Source organism: Mesoplodon mirus (genome assembly GCF_964341445.2).
Source record: "Mesoplodon mirus genome assembly, chromosome: 3".
NCBI lineage: Eukaryota > Metazoa > Chordata > Mammalia > Artiodactyla > Ziphiidae > Mesoplodon > Mesoplodon mirus.
Genome location: NC_138978.1, coordinates 67,847,870 through 67,867,703, shown reverse-complemented (window position 1 = coordinate 67,867,703; position 19,834 = coordinate 67,847,870). Strand labels below are relative to the sequence as shown.

The 19,834-nt window shown below is 34.3% G+C and overlaps 1 protein-coding gene across 1 annotated transcript in view; it reads left to right on the top strand.

Moving 5' to 3' along the window:
* The window catches only part of LRRIQ3 (leucine rich repeats and IQ motif containing 3), a gene marked incomplete at its 5' end in the record, with an annotated part of 152,711 nt that overhangs the window by 80,815 nt on the left and 52,062 nt on the right, over positions 1–19,834 (top strand). The window contains 1 exon segment of the mRNA XM_082612144.1: positions 3,317–3,423. Within this exon segment, the coding sequence (XP_082468270.1) occupies positions 3,317–3,423 (107 nt within the window).

Here is a 19,834-nt window from a genome sequence, read left to right as displayed (position 1 = left end):
TCACATCATTCATATAACTTGATCAGCACAGGGCTAAGAACATGTTCACATATCAAGACATTAGAGATCTCCCTTCAGGTTGGCATCATTTTATTAATCCTTACTCTTTTCCATGTGATAACTCAACATCTTTGATCTCCACCTAATCATACTGTCTTTCAATAAGTAGTGAAAGTGTTTATCAAACATGTTGCTAAAATGCAGGTTTATCATATCAAGGATATTTGAACCTGAATTAATTCTGACCCTGTTAAAAATAAAATTATATCTGATGTAATTAGTTTATTTTCAATATATATTGCTCCTTGGAGATTATTTCTTTTCTAAATGCTACCAAAAATCCTTTAAATGTTTTCCTAAATTATTGAAGACCAGTGTTAAATTTAAGGCACTTTAGTTAATAGAATATCCTTTCTGTTATTGAAAACAAGATATTAGATTTTCTCCAGTGTTGTCATAACTTGTTTTCTCTGTCATTTGGAAGATCAATCAATAAATGGGCACATCCTTTCTTTTTTTTCTTACCGTACATAAAACAAACATTCCATTTTCTTTATGTTGGCAGCTTGTATAAGCCTCAGTTCATTTAGGGCTTTAGACACTCTGATCATTTTTCTATAGATTTGTTTCACTATCACATATGCACCCTCTGTCATGGTTCTTCTTTTATAAAAGCCAAGGAAGGGAAAATTATTTTAAATAATGACAAACAATTATATGTGGATAGTATATAAAAACGGCTAAGTGGGCAAACTAAAGAAAATATATTTCTAAAAGGAACTAGCTAGCTATTGATTTGACTTGGAGGCTTTTAAATTTCATGATTCTGCAAATTAACTTTATTTGTGATAGAGTCTGGATACTCAGATTTGACAGATAGATATATACCTTTTAAAAATTTTCCTTATTCTTTTGGGGGTGTAAAGAAATAAGTACTAGTGGAAACAGAATTGTTGAACATATCCTTTCATTCCACTTTCATTATTTTCTCATGAGGAGAATATAAGTGTGAGATCTAGAGCACAGAAAGGGTCCATTTCTGTGACTGAAGTAGAATTTGAGGTGATTTTTTAACATATGATGAATTGCATTGTCAGGAGGGAAAGACAGAAAGCAGTTACCAAAATAGAGCAAAACTCATAGATGTAAGAAGATATAAGAATGATGATATGGCCTGAAGAAGATTGATGGACAAATCTGAGGTTGAAAAAGCATTTAGAACTGATTGTTACAGATTTGATTGCAAAACAGTGGTCTACATTTTTTGTCATGTTTTAATAGTAAGACTGAGCCCAAATGAAAATAGAAACAACATTATTTAAAATATTGTCATGTTTTGATAGTGTATTATTATATTTATTCTTGACAACCTTAAAAATATTTCTAAATATAGAGAGAATACGGTAACTCAAATGTAGCTATTTATTTGTCTTTCTAGCAAAAAGTAATATTTTTGTCATGTAAAGACTGAAAATAGTGTTGTGTAAGAGTTACAGTGAAGGATTTTTTAGAGAGGAATAAAAACAGATTCATTCCAGGATGAGATAATACCTAGTACCTATCATGAGCATTAAAAAAAATTCTTGCACAATGAGTCACTGCATAGAGACTATGTTTTCAAAAAATCAATTAGAGGACATTACATATAAAATTTAAAAGATAAAAATAAGATCAAGGATATTTAATTAAATATATCTGTATTATATGGTGTAGGAATTTGGGCATAAAATTAAGTACAGGAGACTAGGACACATATCCAAGTGTTTCTTCTAAATTGTAGAGTAAAGGGGGTTTGGATAAGTGGACAGTCAAGGCAGGGGAAATATGAAAAAAATTATCTGTCTAAAAATTCTATCAGCTATCACATGTTAGAGAATTTATGTGACTTTTTCTCCCCTTGGATGAAGGTAATGCTATTCACTACAACTAGAAATAAGTATTAATAGTCTTAGAGGAAAGATATGACTTCAAATCTCTTGAGTATGTTGTGTCTTTGAGATTTTCCAGGGCGAAAGAACACAGCTCATGGTGGTTATGAGTATTACATAAATTAATATCTATAAAGAGCTTAAAATAATGGCAAATGATAAGCACTGTACAAGTATTCCGTAAGCAAATATACAGAACCAAGCATCTCAGAAAAGAGATCTATCTGAGGATATATATTTGTGAATCTTCAGAATTTAGACCAGTGGTTCTCATCAAGGAAAGCATAATATCCTGGGAAAGTTTTTCCAAATACAAACATATGTCCCTTCCCAAGATTCTGATTTTTTTATTTCCTGTAGCAGACTGTTAGTTGCCTACAAATATCTGTCCTCTTCTTTCTTGGTAACAGACCCACCATTTTACTCCAGGAAGTAAAGTACCTAGCTAAAAGTCTGCATTTCTTACCCTCTCCTTTTTAGCTGTGGGAGGTCAGTGAGTTATGAACAGAAATTTTTGGAAGGGCCTCTGGGAAAGTTCCTTAAGACACATGGCCTGTGCCCTTTTGTCATTTTATCCTTTCCTCCATCTTGCTGACTGAAATATAGACATGGTGTTTGATGCTGTAGTAGCTATCTTGACTCATGAGTATACCTTGAGGCTGGAAGCCATGTAGATGATGCAGTAAGAAAGAGATGATACATTTTGAAAGAGCCTGGATTCCTGATTGACCTGGTTCCTCTGTACCAATCCTGAATGGTCTGTGAAGAGAAAGAGAGATAACACAGAATCAGTTATTGAAACATCCCCAACCAGTTTACAGACATTGTATAGTTTACATCTGACAGTGCCTCTGCTTTACACAAAGCTCCTTATCAATATTCTACTTATTATCCCTTCCACACACATCTGATCCATTTGTACTTTTAAGGCCTGTGATAATTCTGGCCCCATTTATTTCTACCTATTTTACTATCCTTTAGTATTCTGTGAAATAATTTTGTCCCTCCTTTCTTACTCTGAATCTTCCATCAGGCTTCCTGGGCAACATTATCTTGCTTCTCTTTGTTTATTCTTTATTTCTCCTCCTCTCTGATTCCTTTTGTCATGGCACCCTCCTGACAGATCCCCCTTACACTCAATTTCCCTTAGAACATGGTCCAAAGTATATCATTAACTCTTAATAGAAAGATAATTTATCAGAATCATACATAATGGAACTCTTTTCATCTTTTCTTAACTCTGCCTACCTCACAGGTTTTTGCTGTTGTTTTTTAAATAAAAGTCAATTATGGTAATGTATTATAACACATGTGAGGGTTCTTTGAGAACTCTAAAACATATATGAGATATTATCATTGATGTCATTGCTTTTATTTTGTTTCCACAGAATATATATTCTCCTGTTGATTTAAAATATTCTAGTGAACAGAGAAAACATGTTTCTTCTATTTTATATGAATTAAAAACAGGAAAACCAAGACATCTCATTCAAAGGTTAGTTATATGAATTTTAAAATTATATTTAATGAACAAATTTTGATGAGTAATTAAATTTGTTAGACGTTGGTCATGTTAATTTTGAACTATAAATATGACTCCATGAAATACATGTTGAGACTTCTAGATAAAATATTCATATCTCCTTCAATAGTTTATAAATATATATATGCAGAAAGTTGTTTCATGGATATGAAGGACTTGATTTTGAGTAGAAGTTGGGAATTAGGAGAAGTAAGTATTAGCAAGAACCATATTGAATTGATAGTGTTTTTCCCATATGGCTGTGCCAGTATGTTACCTCTTTCAGGAAATCTGTCAAGTATCAGATTAATTAATATAAATTATTTCAGTTAAAATGATATTAAATGTCCTTCAGGCTTTGAAGATAATTATTTTTTGTACACAAAAATACATTTTATTGTTAATAAAATTTTGGTCATCATATGTGTACCTGTTTTTATTTTGTTTTTGCAGAATTTCTTCTGATAAAATGTGTTATGATCAGATGACATTCTTTTCTTTACCTCTGTCTTTCACAGAAGAATCATAAAAACAGTTTTGTAAAATAATTTGAAGGTCTTAAAACTTTTCTCAAGGTTTCTCTTAAACCTTTTAAACATTATTTTGACAAGAACACTTAGTATGAGGCCTACCCTCTTAACAGATTTTTAAGTGCACAATACAGTATTGTTAGCTATAGGCACAGTGTTGTACAGCAGATCTCTAGGACTTTTCCACCTTGTAAAACTGGAATTTTATAATCTTTAAACAACAACTTCCCATTTTCCCCTCCCTCCATCCTTTTAATTCTGAAATATTTGATTTTTTTTCCTTTTTAAAAATTCATGGTAGTGTCTTTATCCTTATTGATTTTTTTTCTTCTATGTATGTGAACTGGTCAAACTCTACCAGATCCTCATTTGTCAGGCTTTGTTTGTTATTTCCTCACTTCTTTATGAGGTTCATGTACTTTATATATTTCCTAAAGCTCTGCATCATTTATTTAAAAGTAATTTTATTTTAATCCAGTTATTGAACTCCTAGGTTTATAAACCAAAATGAAATGAAGGAAAAATAATAGTCCCATGCTCCATACCTCCCCACTCACGCTTCTTGCTACCCCAAGGCAATAATCATTTAATAATTATTAATGACTCTTCTGTTATTTACTTTTATATTTCCAAGTAATATGCTTATTCTGCTAAAATTTCTTTTTCAATTTTAGATATTATGTACAATTTCTACTGTGAAAGATAGAGGTTTAATTATCTTATAAATCCTCCCTAATACACACTCTTAACATGTCCCCTCCTCTTTTCTCCCAATAGAATTATATTATCACTATTTGGGGGTTAATTAATTTTTATTATTTTTATTATTATGGCTATGTAAATACTACTCAAAGCGGAATCACACAATATATTAGAATATGTTTACTTTCTTATACTATTTTTTTAAAACTTGTTTGGAAACCTCATAAGAGTCAAACCTCCACTATCACCAAGCACACCCACATATATCTATTTTCAAGATACTTCTGCTTGAGCCCTTAATTTGCTGATTTAATCAGGACTGCTTGCTTTCTAAACTTGTTCTTAACAGCTGTCATCTTGGTATATCACTTCAATTGTGATCCCGAGAATTCATTTTTTTCTATGCTGTGTTGTGATCCTTGTTTCCAGGATTCTATATCTTGTTCTTTCTTGGTTTATTTTCTTAAGTTAATGCAGTGCTTTCTTCCATTAGTTTACTGAGAAATTATATATAGGAGGTAAATTTTTTAAAATCTTGGAAGTCTAAACATGTCTTATGCTACATTTATGTTTGATTGATGATTTAACTGTGTAGAACCTTCAGAATTTTCTCAGAATTGTTTTATTGTCTTCTAGCTTCCAGTGTTACCTTTGAGAAGTCCATTGCCATTCAGTTCTCAGTCTGATGTGTGTGAACTTCTGTTCATTGTTTTTCTCTTCTGACTAGAAACTTTCAGCATTTTATCTTTGTACTGGGTGTTCTGCAATTTCACAGTGATTTCGCTCAGATATTTTTTTTTTGTTTGCTTGTGTAGATTTTCTTTCAATTCAATTTATTGTGGCTTTTTAATCTGAAATTTTATATCCCTCATTTCTATATTTCTCTTGTATTATTTTGATGGTAAATATATATAACACAGAACGTACCATTTTAACCATCTTAACTGTACATTAAGCATATTTATATTATTGTGTAACCATCATGACCATCCATTTGCAGAACCTTTTCATATGCTTCAACTGAAACACTATACACATTAAACAATGACTCCCAATTCGCCCCTCCTCCCAGCTCTTGTAAATCACCATTCTACTTTCTGTTTCTAGAATTCCTATGGGTATGATTACTATGGGTATCTCATAAAAGCAGAATTATACAGTATTTGTCCTTTTGTGACTGTATTATTTTAGTTAGCATAAGGTCGTAAAAGTTCATCCATGTTGTAACATCTAAGAATTTTTTCTTTTTAAGGTTGAATAATATTCCATTATAAGTACCACATTTTTATCCATTCATTTGTCAATTGACACTTGAGTTGCTTCTACATTTCAGCTATTGTGAATAATGCTGCTATGACATGGGTGTACAGATATCTCTTTGAGACCCTGCTTTCAGTTCTTTTGTGTGTATACCCAGAAGTGGAACTTCTGGATCATATGACAATTTTATTTTACTTTTTTGAGGAACTACCATACTTTTTTCCACAGTGGCTATAACGTTCTACATTCTCCATAATAGTGCACAAGAATTTGAATTACTCCACATACTGACCAACACTGGTTATTTTCTGCTGTTGTTGTTGTTCTGTTATTATTGTTGTAGTAGTAGTAGCCATACTAGGGGCTGTGAGGTCATATTTCATTGAGGTTTTGATTTGCCTTTCCGTAATCATTAGTGATGTTGAGCATCTTTTTTTCTTTTTTTAACATCTTTATTACAGTATAATTGTTTTACAATGGTGTGTTAGTTTCTGCTTAATAACAAAGTAAGTCACCTATACATATACATATATCCCCATATCTCCTCCCTCTTGCGTCTCCTTCTCACCCTCCCTATCCCACCCCTCTAGGGGGACACAAAGCACTGAGCTGATCTCCCTGTGCTATGCAGCTGCTTCCCACTAGCTATCTATTTTACATTTGGTAGTGTATATATGTCCATGCCACTCTCTCACTTTGTCCCAGCTTACCCTTCCCCCTCCCTGTGTCCTCAAGTCCATTCTCTAGTAGGTCTCTATCTTTAGTCCCGTCTTGCCCTTAGGGTCTTCATGACCTTTTTTTTTAGATTCCATATATGTGTTAGAATATGGTATTTGTTTTTCTCTTTCTGACTTACTTCACTCTGTATGGCAGACTCTAGGTCCATCCACCTCATTACAATTAACTCAATTTCATTTCTTTTTATGGCAGAGTAATATTCCATTGTATATATGTGCCACATCTTTATCCATTCATCTGTCGATGGACACTTAGGTTGCTTCCATGTCCTGACTATTGTAAATAGAGCTGCAGTGAACATTGTGTTACATGACTCTCTTTGAAGTATGGTTTTCTCAGGGTATATTGCCCAGTAGTGGGATTGCTGTGTCATATGGTAGTTCTATTTTTAGTTTTCTAAGGAAGCTCTATACTGTTCTCCATAGTGGTTGTATCAATTTACATTCCCACCAACAGTGCAAAAGGGTTCCCTTTTCTCTACAACCTCGCCAGCATTTATTGTTTGTAGATTTATTTATTTATTTATTTATTTATTTATTTATTTATTTACATCTTTATTGGAGTATAATTGCTTAACAATGGTGTGTTAGTTTCTGCTTTATAACAAAACTAATCAGTTATACATATACATATGTTCCCATATCCCCTCCCTCTTGCATCTCCCTCCCACCCTCCCTATCCCACCCCTCCAGGCGGTCACAAAGCACCAAGCTGATCTCCCTGTGCTATGCGGCTGCTTTCCACTAGCTATCTACCTTACGTTTGGTAATGTATATATGTCCATGCCTCTCTTTCGCTTTGTCACAGCTTACCCTTCCCACTCCCCATATCCTCAAGTCCATTCTCTAGTAGGTCTGTGTCTTTATTCCTGTCTTACCCCTATGTTCTTCATGACATTTTTTTTTCTTAAATTCCATATATATGTATCAGCATACAGTATTTGTCTTTCTCTTTCTGACTTACTTCACTCTGTATGACAGATTCTAGGTCCATCCACCTCATTACAAATAACTCAGTTTCGTTTCTTTTTATGGCTGAGTAATATTCCATTGTATATATGGATTTTTTGATGATGGCCATTCTGACTGGTGTGAGGTGATACCCCATTGTAGTTTTGATTTGCATTTCTCTAATGATTAGTGGTGTTAAGAATCCTTTCATGTGTTTGTTGGCAATCGGTATATCTTCTTTACAGAATGTCTCTTTAGGTCTTCGGCCCATTTTTGGATTGGGTTCTTTGTTTTTTTGATATTCACCTGCATGAGCTACTTGTATATTTTGGAGGAAAAACCTTGTCAGTTGCTTCATTTGCAAATATTTTCTCCCATTCTGAGGGTTGTCTTTTCGTCTTGCTTATAGTTTCCTTTGCTGTGCAAAAGCTTTTAAGTTTCACTAGGTCCCATTTGTTCATTTTTGTTTTTATTTCCCTTTCTCTAGGAAACAGGTCAAACAGGACCTTGCTGTGATTTATGTCATAGGGTGTTCTGCCTATTTTTCTTCTAAGAGTCTTATACTGTCTGGCCTTACATTTAGGTCTTTAATCCATTTTACTTTATTTTTGTGTATGGTGTTAGGGAATGTTCTAATTTCATTCTTTTCCATGCAGCTGTCCAGTTTTCCCAGCACAAATTACTGAAGAGGCTGTCTTTTCTCCATTGTATATTCTTGCCTCCTTTATCGAAGATAAGGTGCCCATACATGCTTGGGTTTATCTATCGGCTTTCTATCCTGTTCCACTGATCTATATTTCTGGTTTTGTGCCAGTACCGTAATGTCTTGATTACTGCAGCTTTGCAGTATAGTCTGAAGTCAGGGAGCCTGATTCCTCCAGCTCTGTTTTTCGTTCTCAAGATTGCTTTGGCTATTCGGGGTCTTTTGCTTTTCCAAACAAATTTGGAAATTTTTTGTTCTAGTTCTGTGAAAAATGCCAGTGGTAATTTGATAGGTATTGCATTGAATCTGTAGATTGCTTTGGGTAGTAGAGTCATTTTCACAATATTGATTCTTCCAATCCAGAAACATGGTATATCTCTCCATCTGTTTGTATCATCTTTAATTTCTTTCATCAATGTCTTATAATTTTCTGCATACAGGTCTTTTGTCTCCTTAGGTAGATTTATTCCTAGGTATTTTATTCTTTTTGTTGCAGTGGTAAATGGGAGTGTTTTCTCAATTTCACTTTCAGATTTTTCATCATTAGTGTACAGGAATGCCAGAGATTTCTGTGCATTAATTTTGTATCCTGCTACTTTACCAAATTCATTCATTAGCTCTAGTAGTTTTCTGGTAGCAGCTTTAGGATTCTCTATGTGTATTATCATGTCATCTGCAAACAGTGACAGCTTTACTTCTTCTTTTCCAATTTGGAGTCCTTTTATTTCCTTTTCTTCTCTGATTGCTGTGGCTAAAACTTCCAAAACTAGGTTGAATAAGAGTGGTGAGAGTGGGCAGCCTTGTCTTGTTCCTGATCTTAGTGGAAATGGTTTCAGTTTTTCACCATTGAGGACGATGTTGGCTGTGGGTTTGTCATATATGGCCTTTATTATGTTGAGGAAAGTTCCCTCTATACCTAGTTTCTGCAAGATTTTTATCATAAATTGGTGTTGAATTTTGTCAAAAGCTTTCTCTGCATCTATTGAGATGATCATATGGTTTTTCTCCTTTAATTCGTTAATATGGTGTATCACGTTGATTGATTTGCGTATATTGAAGAATCCTTGCATTCCTGGAATAAACCCACTTGATCATGGTGTATGATCCTTTTAATGTGCTGTTGGATTCTGTTTGCTAGTATTTTGTTGAGGATCTTTGCATCTATGTTCATCAGTGATATTGGCCTGTAGTTTTCTTTCTTTGTGACATCCTTGTCTGGTTTTGGTATCAAGGTGATGGTGGCCTCATAGAATGAGTTTGGGAGTGTTCCTCCCTCTGCTATATTTTGGAAGAGTTTGAGAAGGATAGGCGTTAACTCTTCTCTAAATGTTTGATAGAATTTGCATGTGAAGCCATCTGGTCCTGGGCTTTTGTTTGTTGGAAGATTTTTAATCACAGTCTCAATTTCAGTGCTTGTGATTGGTCTGTTTATATTTTCTCTTTCTTCGTGGTTCAATCTCGGTAGGTTGTGCTTTTCTAAGAATTTGAATTTCTTCCAGGTTATCCATTTTATTGGCATAGAGTTTCTTGTAGTAATCTCTCATGATCCTTTGTATTTTTGTACTGTCAATTGTTATTTCTCCTTTTTCATTTCTAATTCTATTGATATGAGTCTTCTTCCTTTTTTTCTTGATGAGTCTGGCTAATGGTTATTAATTTTGTTTATCTTCTCAAAGAAGCAGCTTTTAGTTTTATTGATATTTGCTATTGTTTCCTTCATTTCTTTTTCATTTATTTCTGATCTGATCTTTATGATTTCTTTCCTTCTGCTAACATTGGGTTTTTTGTTCTTCTTTCTCTAATTGCTTTAGGTGTAAGGTGAGTTTGTTTATTTGAGACATTTCTTGTTTCTTGAGGTAGGATTATATTGCTATAAACATCCCTGTTAGAACTGCTTTTGATGCTTCCCATAGGTTTTGGTTTGTTGTGTTTTCATTGTCATTTGTTTCTAGGTATTCTTTTATTTCCTCTTTGTTTTCTTCAGTGATCTCTTGGTTATGTAGTAGTGTATTGTTTAGCCTCCATGTCTTTCTATTTTTTACAGATTTTTTTCCCTCTAATTGATATCTAATCTCATAGCACTGTGGTTGGAAAAGATACTTGATATGATTTAAATTTTCTTAAATTTACCAGGTTTCATTTGTGACCCAAGATATGATCTATCCTGGAGAATATTCCATGAGCACTTGAGAAGAGAGTGTATTCTGTTGTTTTTGGATGGAATGCCCTATAACTGTCAATTAAGTCCATCTTGTTTAATGTATCATTTAAAGTTTGTGTTTCCTTATTTATTTTCATTTTGGATGATCTGTCCATTAGTGAAAGTGGGGTGTTAAAGTCCTCTACTATGACTGTGTTACTTTCCAATTCCCCTTTTATGGCTGTTAGCATTTGCCTTATGTATTGAGGTGCTCCTATGTTGGGTGCATAAATATTTACAATTATTATATCTTCTTGGATTGATCCCTTCATCATTCTGTAGTGTCCTTCTTTGTCTCTTGTAATAGTCTTTATTTTAATGTCTATTTTATCTGATATGAGAATTGCTACTCCACCTTTTTTTGATTTCCAATTGCATGGAATATCTTTTTCCATCCCCTCACTTTCAGTCTGTATGTGTCCCTAGGTCTGAAGTGGGTCTCTTGTAGACAGCATATATACAGGTCTTGTTTTTGTATCCATTCATCCAGTCTGTGTCTTTTGGTTGGTGTATTTAATTCATTTACATTTAAGGTAATTATCAATATGTATGTTCCTATTACCATTTTCTTAAACAGAAAAGAAATCCACCAATAGATGACAAGTGCTAAAAACTATAGTAAAAAAACCCAAAAAACAAAAAAGAAAATGTACAGACAGAACTGTGGGACAAATAGTAAAAGCAAAGCTATACAGACAAAATCTCACAAAGGAATATACATATGCACACTCACAAAAAGATAAAAAGGAGAAAAATATATATTTAAAAGAAGGAAAAAAGCAACCAAATCAATAAACAAATCTACCAGTGATAATAAGCTCTAAATACTAAACTAAGACAAACATAAAACCAGAAACAAATTATATGCAGAAAGCAAACCCCAAGTCTACAGTTGCTCCCAAAATCCACCACCTCAATTTTGGGATGTTTCATTTTCCATTCAGGTATTCCACCAATGCAGGGTACATCAAGTTGATTGTGGAGATTCAATCCGATGCTCCTGAGGCTGCTGGGAGAGCTTTCCCTTTCTCTTCTTTGTTCGCATAGCATCTTCGTTTCAGCTTTGGATTTGGCGCTGCCTCTTCATGTAGGTCACCTGAGGGCATCTGGTTCCCACCCAGACAGGACAGGGTTAAAGTAGCAGTTGATTAGGTGGCTCTGGCTCCCTCAGGCCAGGGGGAGGGAGGGGTACAGAATGCAGGGTGAGCCTGTGGTTGTAGAGGCCAGCTTGACATTGCAACAGCCTGAGGCATGCTGTGTATTCTCCTGGGGAGGTTGTCCCTGGATCACAGGACCCTGGCAGAGGCTGGCTGCACAGGCTCCTTGGAGGGGAGGTATGGTTAGTGACTTGTGGTTGCACACAGGCTCCTTGGTGACTGCAAAAGCAGCCTCTGCATTTCATGCCCCCGTCTCTAGTGTCCACACTGATAACTGTGGCTTGCGCCTGTCTCTGGAGCTTGTTTAGGTTGTGGTCTGGGTCCCCTCTCCTCGCGCACTCCAAAACAATAGTCTCTTGCCTTAGGCAGTTCCAGGTTTTTTCTTGGACTCCCTCCTGGCTAGCTGTGGTGCACTAGCCCCCTTCAGGCTGTGCTCACGCAACCAACCCCAGTCCTCTCCCTGGGATCTGACCTCTGAAGCCCAAGCCTCAGCTGTCAGCCCCACCCACCCTGGTGGGTGAGCAGACAAGCCTCTCAGGCTGGTGAGTGCTGATCAGTCCTGATCCTCTGTGTGGGGATCTCTCTGCTTTGCCTTCTGAACCCCTGTTGCTGTGCTCTCCTCCATGGCTCTGAAGCTTCCCCCCACCCACCCCCCATCTCTAACAGTGGAGGGGCTTCCTAGTGTGTGGAAACTTTTCCTCCTTCACAGCTTCCCCCCAGAGGTGCAGATACCATCCCTATTCTGTGTCTGATTTTTCTTTTTTTCTTTTGCCCTACCCAGGTACATGGGGAGTTTCTTGCCTTTGGGGAAGTCTGAAGTCTTCTGCCTGTGTTCAGTAGGTGTTGTGTAGGCATTGTTCCACAAGTAGATGTATTTCTGATGTATTTGTGGGTAGGAAGGTGATCTCCACGTCTTACTCCTCCACCATCTTGAAGGTCCCTCCCTGGGTATCTTTTATTGTGCTTATCTACTGTATGTATATCTTCTTTGGAAAAATGTCTATTCATATCTTTTGCCCATTTCCTAATTGGGTTGTTTGATATTTGTTACTGAGTTGTATGATTTTTTATGTATTCTGGATATCAATCGTTTATTAGATATATGACTTACAAATAGTTTCTCCCATGCTGTGGGTTGCCTTTTTACTTCTGATGCACAAGTTTTAAATTTTGATGAAGTACAGGCTATTTGTTTTTTGTATGTGTCATATGTGCTTTTGGTTTTATAACCAAGAAGTCATTGCACAATCCAATGTCATGAAGCTTTTTACCCTGTGTTTTACTCTAAGAGTTTTATAGTTTTAGTTCTTATATTTAGACTGTTGATCCATTTGGGGTTAATTTTTGTATATGGTGTTAAGTAAGGAACCCACTTTTTTGCATATGGAATGCAGTTGAAAAGATTGTCCTTCCCCCATTGAAGAGTTCTGATACCCATGTTGAAAGATATTTGACCATGTATGCAGTTTACATCTGGCCTCTTATTCTGTTTACATTGATCTCTATGTCTGTCTTTATATCAGGGCCACACTGTTTTGATTACCAAAGCTTTGTAGTAAGTTTTAAAATGGGGGTGTATGTGTGAGAACAATTGGATCTTGATAGGGTTTGCATTGAATTCGTAGATTACTTTGAATAGTAGCTTAATAATATTAAGTCTTCAAGTTCATAAACACAGGTTGTCTTTCCATTTATTTGTGTCATCTTTAATTTCTTTCAGCAACACATTAAGGTTTCAGTGCACAGGCTGCTCATCTCCTTGGTTAAGTTTGTTCTATATATTTTAGTCTTCTTGATACTATTATAAATGGAATTGTTTTCTTTATTTCCTTTTTGTATTCCTCATTGTTAATGTGTAGAAACACAAATGATATTTGCGTGTTAGCTTTGTATCCTGTAATTTTGCTAAATTTGTCTATTAATTCTGACAGGATTTTGAGTATGGGGGTGTGTGTGTGTAAAATCTTTAGGGTTTTCTGCATATAGGATCATGTACTCTATGAAGAGAGAAAATTTTATTCCTTCCTTTCTGATTTGCATGTGTTTTAATTCATTTCCTTGCCTAAATGCTCTGGCTAGGACTTCCAGTAGTATATTAAATACAGTGGCAAAAGTGGGCATCCTTTTCTTATTTCTGATCTCAGAGGAAAAATTTTCAGTGTTTTACATTGAATATGATGTTAGCTTTGTTTTTTTCTTATATACCTTTATTATGTTGAGGTAGTTTCCTCCTATTCCCTGTTTGTTGGGTGTGTTTATCATCAAAGGGTGTTGAATTTTGTCAATTTTTTTCCTGAATTAATATAATAGTGTGTTTTTTTCCCTTCATTCTGTTAATGTATATTACATTGATTTTCATATATTGTGCCATTTTTTCATTCCAGGAATAAATCCCACTTGTTCTTGGTGTATAATATTTTTAATATGCTGTTTACTTGAATTTTCTAGTATTTTGTTGAGGATTTTCACATCAGTATTCATAAGGGATATTCATTTTCATTTCTTATAGTTTCTCTGTCTGGCTTAGGTATCGGGCTAATGTAACCTCATAGGAGTTAGGAGGTAATCCTTGCTCTTCAATTTTTTGGAAGAATTTGAGAAGGATTGCTGTTTATTCTTCTTCACTAGTAGAGCCATCTGGTCTTTGACTTTTTTGGGGAAAATGTTGGGAAGTTTTTGATTACTAATTCTGTTCCTTCATGATTTAATACTGGTAGGTGCATGTTTTTAGGAATTTGACCATTTCATCTAAGTTATCCAATTTATTTGAATACCATTGTTTATAGTACTCTTTTATAATATTTTTTATTTTTCTAAAATTGTAATAATGTCCCCTTTGATTTCTGGTTTTAGTTATTTGATCCTTATCTCTTTTTTTTCTTTAGTCTTTCTAGATAAAGATTTGTCAATGTTTATCTTTTTGAAGAACCAAATCTTGTTTTCAGTGGCATGCTCTGCTGTTTTTATAATTCTATTTTGGTTATTTCTATTCTAATATTCATTATTTCCTTTCTTCTGCTAGCTTTAAGTTTAGTTTGTTCCTCTAGTTCCAAAAAGTATAAAGTTAGGTTGTTTATTTGAGACCTTTCTTCTTTTATAATGTAATCATTTACAGCTATACACTTCCTTCTTAGCACTGATTTTACTGCATCCCATAAGTTTTAAAATATTGTGTATTCATTTTTGTTTGTCTCAAGATATTTTATAATTTCCATTGTGATTTCTTCTTTCATTTATTGGCTGTTTAAGACTGTGCCATTTAACTTTCACATATTTGTGAATTTTCCAGTTTTCCTTGTGTTGTTGATTTCTTTCATTTCCTTATGATTGGAAAGTATACTTGGTATGATTTTAATATTTTAAAATTTATTAAAATTTGTCTTACAACCTAACATATTGCATATCCTGGATCATGCCCCATGTGCACTTGAGAAAAATGTATATTCTGCTGTTGTTAGTAGAGTGTTTTGCATATGTCTCTTAGGTCCAATTGGTCTATAGTTTTGTTAGACTCCTTTGTTTACTTATTGATCTCTTTGTTGTTCTATCCTATATTGAATGAGGCACTGAAGTCTCCTACTATTTAATGCAGAGTTGTTTATTTCTGCTTTCAATTCTGTAAATGTTTTCATCATATATTTTGTAAATCTGATGTTTGGCACATGTGTGTTTATAATTATTAAATCTTCTTGGTGAATCGACCCTTTTATTATATAATGTCTTTATTTTATTATATAATGTCCTTATTTTATTATATAATGTCTTTTTTGTCTTTATTTTATTATATAATATCCTTACTCATGGTCTACTGGCTAAGTGTTAATCTTATCTAAAATATACCTTCACAAAAGCATCTAAAATAATGTGTGACCAAATATCTGGGTACCATGGCCTAAACTGACACATAAAATTGACTATCAAAGATAGTTTTACTAAATACAGAATTCTCAGTTGACAGCTTAAAAAAAATTATTCAGCACTTTAAATATATCATCCCACTGCCTTCTGGATTATAAAGTTTCTGCTGATACATCTGCTTATTGTTGTATTGCAAATGCTTTGTATGCAATGAGTCACTTTTCTCTTTTGGCTTTCAAGGTGCTCTCCTTGTTTTTGGCTTTTGACAGTTTATTTATAATGTCTTTCAATATGGGTCTGATTTTGTTTATCTTCCTTGGAGTTCACAGAGCTTCTTTGATTTGCAAATTTATGTATTTCCTCAAATTTGGGATGTTCAGCCATTATTTGTTCAAATAACCTCTCTGCTCCTTTCTCTCTTCTCCTTCTGGGTCTACCATGATGCATATATCAGTGCATTTGATGGTATCTCATAAGTTTCTTTGTCTCTGTTCACTTATCTTCATTCTCTCTTCATTTTGTTTCTCAGACTCAATTATAACAAATGGGCTGTCTTTAACTTTTGCTGATTCTGCTTTCTTTTTGTTAATGTCTACTTTTGAACCCCTCCAGTGAACTTTTTCAATTTGGTTATTTTATTTTTCTGCCCCCCTGAATTCTGTTTGATTCTTTTTTATTATTTCTGTGTCTTTGTTGATATTCTTTTTTATTCATATACTGTTTTCCTTATTTCCTTTAGTTCTTTGTCTATATTTTTCTTTTGTCTCTTTGAGCAAATTTTAAAACAGTTCTTTTAAAATCTTTGTCTAGTAAGGCTGATATATGTGTTTCTTCAGGGATGGTTTCAGGGGATTTATTTTTTGTCCTTTGAATGGGCCTTGTTTCCCTATTTCTTTTGTATGCCTTGTGATTGATTGTTGAAAATTAGACATTTGTAAAATAGACACCTTTTCCAGTCTTCGCAGACTTGCATGGAAGATTCCTATTATTTAGTGAACTCCTGAGCCTTGAGTTCAGCTCAGGGTGAATGCTTAAGGTCTTCTTAGGTCTTTTCTGGGCAGGCAGTCTGTCTGGGTCAGTGTATGTGTGGCTTTTCATTTCTTTCAGTTTTTCCCAGGTACTTTAAAAATATATATATTGAAATATGGTTGATTTATAATGTTGTTTTAATTTCAGGTATACAGCAAAATGATTTAGTTATATATATATATATATTCTTTTTTTACATTTACTTCCATTATAGGTTATTACAATATATTGAGTTTAGTTCCCTGTACTATACAGTAGGTTCTTGTTACCTATTTTATATATAGTAGTGTGTATATTTTAACCTCAGACTCCTAATTTATCCCTCCTCTCCCACCCTTTCCCCTTTGGTAACAATAAGTTTGTTTTCTATGTCTGTGAGTCTATTTCTGTTTTGTAAATGAGTTCATTTGTATCACTGTTTTAGATTCCACATATAAGTAATATCATATGATATTTGTCTTTCTCCATCTGGCTTGCTATACTGATGATAATCTCTAGGTCCATCCATGTTTCTACAAATGGCATTATTTCATTCTTTTGTTTGGCTGAGTAATATTCCATTATACACACACACACACACACACACATACACACAAACATATATCACATCTTCTTTATCCATTCATCTATTGATGGACACTTAGGTTGCTTCCATGTCTTGGCTATTCTAAATAGTACTTCTGTGAACACTGGGATGAATGTATCTTTTCAAATTATGTCTTTCTGCAGATATATGCCTAGGAGTGGTATTGCTGGATCATATGGTAGCTCTATGTTTAGTTTTTTAAGGAACCTCCATACTGTTTTCCACAGTGGCTGTACCAATTTACATTTCCACCAGCACTGTAGGAGGATTCCTTTTTCTCCATACCTTCTTCAGCATTTATTATTTATAGACTTTTTGATGTTGACCATTCTGACCAGTGTGAGGTGATACCTCATGGTAGTTTTGATTTGTGTTTCTCTAATAATTAGCAATGTTGAACATCGTTTCATGTGTCGTTTGGCCATATGTATGTCTTCTTTGGAGAAATGTTTTTTTAGATCTTCTGCCCATTTTTGATTGGGTTATTTGTTTCTTTTGATATTGAGCTGTATGAGCTGTATGTTTGTATATTTTGGAGAGTAATCCCTTGTCAGTTGCATCATTTGCAAATATTTTCTCTGATTCTTTAGGTTGTCTTTTTGTTTTGTTTATGGTTTCCTTTCCTGTGCAAAAGCTTTTAAGTTTCATTAGGTCCCATTTGCTTATTTTTGTTTTATGTCCCCTGGTGAAATGTCTTAATTTCCCAAAGGTTTCTTGCCAGCTTTATTTTGGGGCCTTAGATTTTTCTATTGTATTTCTCAGCCCACATTGTTTTCCCCCTGGGGTCTGTGGATCAGCAGTTCCCTGCAGTTTTTGTCGTGCTCACCACTATTTCTTTGGTTTCTAGTCTGGAATCTAAACTGTATTTCCATTTCTTTTCTGAGCCTTGGGTCAGGTGAGACACACACCAGTCCTCCTTCAGCCCAGAAACAGGCTAGAACATTCCAAATAAGTTCTACTCTGTTCCTTCCATCCTAAGGAAGAGAAACTAAAAATGGGCTGATTCCTTCTGACTGTGCTTCACCACACTGGGGTGGGGGTGGGAAACTGCAAGGAAAAATGCTATGAAATATCTTAATTTTTTGAATGTGGCTTTTTCTTGATTGGGTATTTGCTTAGTCACTGTAAATCTTTGACTCATTTCCAAAGCGTCTATAAAGTTATTTTTGTCATTCTGTTGTGATTTATCTGATTTTTCTGACATGGGGCTTCCTAGTCTGCCATCTTGCTAACCCATTATTCTTGTATTTATTTCATCATTTTCAACATTTCATTTTCTCTTTCTAGAACCCCTCTCATTCAGATGGACTTCCTGGACTGATCCTCTAACTTTTCTATTTTTTATCACTTATTTCCTCATCTCTATTTATATTTATCCACTTTTGTGGGATATTTACTCATTTTTTTCTTCTAACTTTTTTTTTAAATTATGTAATAAAATTTCTAAAATACACACACACTGTTCTTAGTTCATAGATTCAATATCTTCTCTATATCTCTGAGGATATTAATATCATATAGATTTGTTTGTGTGTTTGTGGATGGTTCTTCTGCATGCTATGTTCTGCTATTCTTCCAAGTTACTTTATTCTTAGAGCTTTTCTAAATAATTCTGCTAATCCTTTGTTCACTCATATTTAAGAATGACCCAGCAATCCCACTCCTGGGCATATACCTGGAGAACACCATAATTCAAAAAGATACATGCATCCCAATGTTCATTGCAGTACTATTTACAGCAGTCAGGACATGGAAGCAACCTATATGTCCATTAACAGAGGAATAGATAAAGAAGATGTGGTACATATACACAGTGGAATATTACTTGGCCATAACAAAGAACAAAACAATGCCATTTACATCAACATGGATGGACCTAGAGATTGTCATACTGAGTGAAGTAAGTCAGACACAGAAAGACAAATATCATATGATATCGCTTATATGTGGAATCTTAAAAAAATAAAAGAGTACAAATGAACTTATTTACTAAACAGAAGTAGAGTCACAGATGTAGAAAATAAACTTATGGTTACCAGGGGATAAGGAGGGGAGGGATAAATTGGGAGATTGGGACTGACATATATACACTACTATATATAAAATAGATAACTAATAATAACCTGCTATATAGCACAGGGAATGCTACTCAGTACTCTGTAATGGCCTATAAGGGAAAAGAATCTAAAAAAAAAAAGAAGTGGATATATGTATATGTATAACTGATTCACTTTGCTATACTAGCACAACACTATAAATCAACTATACTCCAATAAAAAATTTAGAAATAAAAGTGAATAAGAAAAAAAGATAAGATTCTAAAATGCCACTTAGAAACTCTGTTCATACATATGGTTGGGTTTTATTGATTTGTGAGCTTTAATGTAGGATAATTAATTGGGGAATAAATATTCTTTATTCAAGGACCTGTAATATGTGGTTTCTTTAAAAGTTGACTGTTCCAATATCTTGCCTGTGATATTTGAGTAACTGCCACTGTTCTCAGCAAAACTTGGCATGAGGAGTTTCATATCCCAGTTTTCAGTCAGGTACCCCTGAATCCTTAGCTGTCCTTGATGTCCCTGAATGCAGAATCTCTCTGGTTTAACTTTTCTGGAAGATGAATTTTAGTCTCCCATCAGGACAAAGGGGTGGAAGAGTCACTTGGTTA